General features: G+C 34.5%; 1 protein-coding gene across 1 annotated transcript; it reads left to right on the forward strand.

Moving 5' to 3' along the window:
- Positions 1-6,897, forward strand: LOC107671762 (B-cell lymphoma 6 protein homolog). The gene is made up of 9 exons (XM_016464716.1): positions 1-15; positions 1,634-1,801; positions 1,891-2,112; positions 3,106-3,795; positions 3,881-3,972; positions 5,609-5,761; positions 5,853-5,983; positions 6,063-6,200; positions 6,306-6,897. The coding sequence occupies exons 2-9, from the start codon at positions 1,641-1,643 to the stop codon at positions 6,420-6,422; spliced, it is 1,704 nt and encodes a 567-aa protein (XP_016320202.1). The 5' UTR covers positions 1-15; positions 1,634-1,640; the 3' UTR covers positions 6,423-6,897.
- The last annotated feature ends 821 nt before the right edge of the window (positions 6,898-7,718 follow it).

Raw genomic sequence — 7,718 nt, forward strand, 5'->3', positions numbered from 1 at the left:
AGAAAAATACACCAGGTGATTTTTTTCTATCTAGCAAAAAGTCTAGACTGAACACGAGACGCTCTATAGAGACGAGTTGTTGATATAGTTGATTTTTATTTTGTTTTAAAACCGGACTAACGTTCTTGTATTGAGAGCTGTGGTGTTCATTACGCAGCTCGACTTTTGTTGGTCTAATTGCGTGAATTACTAAATCCTATTCGTCTCGTATGTCAGTTTCACTCTGTATGGAGTTGCATTAGATTAGGAAGCTCTGGATTGTATAATAAAGACAGGTTTATGCAACTTTATATGGGTGGGAAACTAAGTTTATTACTTATAATAGACAACCTGGGTGATCATAAAACTGTAGACGCGTATAGATCGTATACATAAAAAAAATAATAATAATAATAATGTCAAAATTGCTATATTTGAATAGTTTTTATATGACTTTGTCATTCACCCATGCTAATGTGATTGCTAGTGAACTCTCGAACTGATCTATTTCATTGAAAAAGATCAAGGTTAATAAATCCAGCATACGAATATGTGTTATGTTCTTTTACGATTGCGATTATTTATGCGTACTGTAGTCTCTGTTTCACTGAAACAGTACCGTATCAAATCGAAACACTTGTTTTACACCAAACACCTGTAATTGAGTCTACTCACGTGGCTTTTATTCATAAACTTCTCGTCATAATACTTCAATATACCACGAGGTTTGATATATCATCATGAACCTTCGCTGCTCAACAAGTGTCACTCATAGGAAAGACTCCATGCTTGCATTGCACGCAGGTGTCTTAAATCAAATAGCCTGCTGCTCCCTCCCTATATAGTGATGTTTGTCTAAATGCAAGGTAATGCATGTTTTTTTTTAAGGGAAAGGTGATGCAGAATTTAATATCAAAAGCTTAAGCTCTGATTAATTTGATGACTCTGGGGTTGTGAATGAAACCTTGTGAGCTGCCTACTTAGACGGCATTTTTGTGGCATCGCATCTCTGATATACAGTAAAAGCGTAAATTATTATTATTTTTTTTTTAAATTGGTTGCACCTGTGATGCCCAAAAATGTTGTCTAGGTAGGCAGCTCTCTAGGTTAGTCTGCATACTTTGGCATCTCAAGTCAAATGCAATTAGTAAATATGAACATTATATGAATATAGCAGTTACGGGGGATTTTAAAGATTGGAAAGTAAGTATAAATTGTACAGTATGTGTGTATATGTGTAAAACATCAATTTGATACCTTATTTTTTACTTAAGAACCATCTAAAATTAAATACAATGAACAAACTCAAAGCAAATGATGACTACAGAGACGTAATCATTAACGGATTATATATTTCACAAAGAAAATTAAATACAAAATATTGTTAGGCCTCGTGTATCTTGTGGACATCTAGTGTTCATTTGACTAAACTTGCACGACTTCAGTTTTGACATGAAGATTTTTGGTTGGTAACAATATAGTCTATTGTGTAACATTAGATATAACTACACAGATTTTATATATATATATATAATATATATATATATGGTGTGATATAGTTGTTGTTTTTTTCTTTAGCTTTAGTAACCAAATGGGTATTTATTTATTTATTTATGCATTTTGTTTTACTTGATTTTGAATGATTTCTGTGCAGGTGAACAATGTCAAGTGCAGCAGACGGCTGCATTAAGTTCACTCGCCATGCTGGTGATGTGCTGTTCAACTTCAACCGCCTCCGCAACAGAAACATCCTGACCGATGTCACCATTGTGGTCGGTGGGCAGCAGTTCCAGGCCCATAAGACAGTTCTGATGGCATGCAGGTAGCACTGTGATGTTTGCATTTTGCACAATTTCAAATACATGACATGCACAGTAAGTGACATTTGTATTCCACCTTGTCTTTTCTCAGCGGCCTCTTCTACTCCATGTTTGCAGATGCTTATAAAAGTACCTTGAGCATCATAAGTTTAGATCCAAAGGTGGACCCCGATGGCTTTGCCATATTGTTGGAGTTCATGTATACGTCTTGCCTCACACTTAAAGATAACTTCATTATAGCCACCCTCAACACAGCCACATATTTACAGATGGAGCATGTGATGGACACATGCCAGAGGTTCATAGACTCCAGGTGAGTGCTTAGAAAGGCACAAAAACATTCAAATACAGACATGTGATTTGTAACAGGCTCATTCTAATTAATAATGTAATATTTGATTTATTAATTAATTCAGAAATACATAAAAAATGGAATTTCACTTTATATATATATATATATATATATATATATATATATGGGGGCAGCATATAGAAAAAAATTGGGGTTATGCAACTTTCCTAATATCATAACGAAGAAAAAAGCCTCATTAAAAATAATGTGTCAAGTAACCTTATTAAGTAGATTGGCATCATAATTTATTATTATTTCTTAGGGGGAAAACTGCTTCAAAACTGCCAATATTGAATAGTTGAAAAAGTGAAAAAAACGCCAAAATCAGAGTAATGTTTGCAAAAAACGTGTTGAAAAAGAGCATAAAACATGGGAAGGTATCAAAGAGAAGACCCTTGCAGAGAAGTCTCTTAAAATATCAAATAATTTGACTTTTTTTTTTTTTAAATAAATAAAATTTACGTTGTACGATGTGCTCAAAGTTCCCAAAACATAATAATTCATGATATTCTTAAATACGTATATATTTAATATTAAAATAGAATGGTATATGTAACAAAGTTCATAGATCGGGAAGAAGGAGGCGGGAACCGGCGAACATTTAAACATAAAACTTTAATAAACAAATAAACAAACACAAAACGAAAGTAAAAGTGGCAGCCCCTCTATATATTATATTATAGTTTTTTATACATTTTTTAATGCTTTTTGAGAAGCTTAATTTGTACACATTCAAGCTGTAAGAAAAATATGTTATGTGATTTTTTTACGAGATTACACCAAATCACATTTTTAAAGTCAATCATTAAATTGAACAATTGTTGAAAATGGTATAAACGTTTTTCAAAACATACAGAAACCAATAGAAATACAACGATTACAGAACTTGCCACATGTTTTAACCTAGATTTTCCTTTCTTTATCTTGGACACTGTTATTTATTTCTTCTCAAAGGGGCTTGTGTGTAAAGCAGAGCAGAGCAGAGATGCTGGTTAATCACGGCTGTTTATCTTCAGAAGCTCCCTTCATCCTCAGCGATGCCCTGAACACCCAATCCAGCATGAACTTCAGCACTTACGCTCCTCCCAACCTGCACTATGCAGTAAGCACTTCCACAGAAAGCCCTTCTCGCTTCTACAGACATCTGCCTCTCCCCATGGACACCTCCAAGACCACAAACCCCCTCTGGCAGATCCCGAAGACCGGCGTAATAGCCCGTCAGCAGCACTCCCCGCCAGACAGTGGAGTCTCGGCTCGGACCGAGACTAACGGAGGAGCCACGGAGGCCAGAGAGGAGAGGAACCGTCCATCTGTGCTCTTTCATTCAGCTCGAGCTGAGGGAGACAGGAAGACTCTGAACACTGAGAACACTGAACCGTGTCACACCAGCGGCCCCAAGAGCCCTCTCAGATCAGACTGCCAACCCAACTCACCCGCAGAGTCCAGCAGCTGCAGTCGAGGAGCGGCGTCTCCTCCCAGCTCCATCAGTCACCCGAAGATCCGCAACTGGAAGAAGTACAAGTTCATCGTGCTGAACTCCACAGACGGAGCGACTGACAATAGCTCACTCACTCCATCCCACATGGTTACAGAATCCACCGACAAGAACAATGAAGCCCGAGGGCAGCTCATTATGGATAGCAGGTCAGCGTAGCCAAACTTTAAGGATGGCAGTGCAAGTATTGGCATTCGATGCAGTATTTCTAAACATGGTGTCATGTGTTTTTAGCTCTACAGATGAATGCATCAAAACAGAAGTGCATGACTTTTCACTTCCCAACACTTTGACAGAGGAGAGCAGCACGGGACCCACAAGTTCAGGTGAATACATTTTCCTCAAAATGTTGAAATGGATTTTGGGCCTAAACAGCATTCATACATGGGCGAAATCTGATTAATTTTTTAGAGAGTTTAATATTTTTGGGAGCACGTGTCAGTCAGAATGGTCAGAGTAACTTTTGTTTTTTATTTTTCATAATTTGAGATACAGCAAGATTTTTTGAAGCAGGCCCCCATCTTTTTCTGTGACCCATTTTTGGGAAATAATAGTAATTATTTTTTTAAATAATAATAACCATAATGATATTAGTATTTAGGTATTATATATAATGTAATGCAATACTTAAATTGCATTAAATATTATTAATAACCTTTTAAAATCTCACTCATAATAATATATAACTTAAAATAATAATAAAGATAATAAATAATAATAAAAAAAATAAAGGTCAGTTCACTTAAACATTTAAATATTTTATTCAATATTTTATTATTTAGCATTGTAATTAGTCAATAATAATAATAATAACATTTATCTGTCAATAACAATATTTAGTTATTACATAATAATAAAAATAATAGTTATTATTATTATCATCAACTATTTACAAAAATCTAGGCCACAGTCGGGTTTCTGAGTTTTATTAAAATAAAACTTAAGTATGTTCACTTAACTATTTTAAATTAGTAAATTAAATCAGAAATTACTTATTATTATTATAAATATTGAGGTATTACATTTTATGTATGTGTGCTATTTATAAGTGATGTATATGTAATAACCTATTTAAATATTAAAATACTAGTAATATACATACTAAAACTTTTAATAGTTATAGTCATATAACAGATACATTACATTGTATATATGTGTGTGTTATATATTTAAGTGATGTATATGTAATACATGTTTTATGTTAAAATATTAATAATAATTATGTATTAGAATATATATTTTAAGAGAACATACCTGAGTTTTATTTTTATTCATTAATTTCCTGTTGGTTTTTTTCTCTTTGGGGCCCCCTGTTGGTCAGTATGTGCGGTGATCAATATTGGACACAATTTGTGACCCTGGACCACAAAACCAGTCATAAGGGTCAATTTTTTAAAATTGAGATTTATACATAATCTGAAAGCCGAATAAATAAGCTTTCCATTGATGTATGGTTTGATATGACAATATTTGGCCGAGATACAACTATTTGAATATATGGAATCTGAGGGTGCAAAAAAATCAAAATATTGAGAAAATCGCCTTTAAAGTTGTCCAAATGAAGTTCTTAGCAATGCATATTACTAATCAAAAATGAAGTTTTGATATATTTACGGTAGTAAATTTACAAAATATCTTCATGGAACATGATCTTAATATCCTAATGATTTTTGGCATAAAAGAAAAATCGATAATTTGTGCAACTTAAGACTGCTTTTGTGCTCCAGGGTCACATATATGCATGAATGTGAAAAATACAGCCAAGTTTTCCCACACTGTCTGCTACTCCTAACTGTAGTGGATAAACGTCTTTTGGCATCTTATTGTTATTATATCATTATTAGCATAACCAACGTGGATACATCGGATATTGAAGACAGTCTGAACAGATCTGACTTCATCACTTACAGTGCTGACAGTCAGTCCTACAGAAGCCTAATAGCTCTTGTGTTGTGTTTGCAGAGCGGGACAGACTCTACTGTAACGAGTGTGAGTCCAAGAGCGAATCAGAGAAGCAGCGCTGGCTACAGGACGGAAAACCATTCAAATGTGACCGCTGTCAGGCCATGTTCTGCTATAATGGAAACCTAGCGAGCCCCAAGACCGTCCACACAGGTAAATTTGCAGTTCTTTGGGACTCTGTGATGGCGCTCATTCAAACTTGTGTGTTGCAGTTTTACATTTTCCTAATGGTTTTTCATTGCAGGAGAGAAGCCGTATCGCTGCAACGTGTGTGGCGCTCAGTTCAACAGACCTGCCAATCTGAAGACACACTCACGGATCCACTCAGGAGAAAAACCATACAAATGTGAAACCTGCGGCTCGCGCTTCGTCCAGGTAAAAACCAACCCCCAGAGCGTGTTTCTGTACAGCGACAATGCAAAACAAACGCATCTTCTACTGTCGTGGTTTTCAGGTGGCTCATCTGAGGGCTCACGTACTGATCCACACCGGAGAGAAACCGTACCCGTGTGACATCTGCGGCACGTGCTTCCGCCACCTTCAGACGCTGAAGAGTCACTTACGAATCCACACGGGAGAGAAACCGTATCATGTGAGCACCTTCACATCATCGACGTCACATTTCTTCACATATCAGAATTGAATATTAGATCTGAGAAAGAATTCGATGTGAACTCTTCTTGGTTTCTCATTTCAGTGTGAGAATTGTGACCTGCACTTCCGTCACAAGAGTCAGCTGCGTCTGCATCTGCGACAAAAGCACGGTGCCGTCACCAACACCAAGGTCCAGTATCGCAGAAGCAGAACCTCTTGAAAAAACATGAAGCTGTTTCGAGACATTTTAAATTCTTTTAGTGGTACAGCCACCAGAACATACAGATGGATCTCGGTGTTTACTCTTATGGTTACGTTGCATATTATCTCTTAAATATGGACTAGTTCACCAGCACATTCTGGTTCAGCATGCATGATTTCACCCAAATATCATGATGTACGTCAAGTTCTCGTCGATAGTCCTAGTGGAAGATTGAGCATAATTTTATCTCTAGTATTTATTTTTATTAAGAATGCTATTTCACTCCCTCTCCAATCAGACTATGCACTGTGTATATATATATAATATACAAACAAGGAATATTGGTACAAAATAATTATGCGATCGCAGTGTGTGTTTTATCAGTGTGGTACATTTAAAGAAGCTCTGCTCTGTCTGACAGTTCTATTGTATTTACTTGTATTTGTACAGCTGTTTTTGGTACTAGAGGGCCGAAGGTCCTTGCAATTAAATATTTCATACCAAACAAATGAGTGCAAAGTTCTGTTTTTATTTTTTCACATATTTAAGAATATAAAAGAATTAAGAATATTCATATTTTGAATTAGGTGTTGTTTTTCATAATTTTAGTTATATTAATATTTAATTGCTGTTTTAAGTTTAATTTATTTTTATTTCCATTGCAGTTTCTAAGTTCCAGTTCTGGTTTAGTTTTTATTTATTTCCATTGAGTAATTTTAGTACTTCAATTTATTTCAGTTAGTTGCCAAGGCAACATTTTTGTTGAAACTTTTTCATCTAATATGTGCATTTTAGTTTATTTAAGCTTTATTTAAATTAAAAAATGTTTTTATTTTATAAAATAAATTTTTTTTTACTTAACAATAATACCCCAGGGTGAAAAATATTTATAAAGAATATATTCATCTTAATTTCAACATTTACTAATACATTATTAAAATCAAAAGTGGTCTCTGTTAATATTATTTAACAAACCTGACCTAACATAAACCAACAATTTATATATATATATATATATTAGTGCCTTCAAACGATTAATCGCATCCAAAATAAACGTTTTTGTTAACATGATATATAAGTGTGTACTGTGCATATTTATTATGTATATATAAATACAAACGCATGTATATATTTAACAAAAACATGTTACGTTTATATATTAAATATATTTATATATAATATAAAATATAATAATATAAATGTATATACATGTAAATATTTTAAAAATATACTGTACGTGTGTATTTATATATACATAATATATGCACAGCAGCGTCTCTACTTCCTCCGCAAACTAAGAAGAGCCAGAGCCCC

This window comes from Sinocyclocheilus anshuiensis, unplaced genomic scaffold, assembly GCF_001515605.1.
Source record: "Sinocyclocheilus anshuiensis isolate Anshui unplaced genomic scaffold, SAMN03320099.WGS_v1.1 scaffold524, whole genome shotgun sequence".
NCBI classification, from domain to species: Eukaryota; Metazoa; Chordata; class Actinopteri; order Cypriniformes; family Cyprinidae; genus Sinocyclocheilus; species Sinocyclocheilus anshuiensis.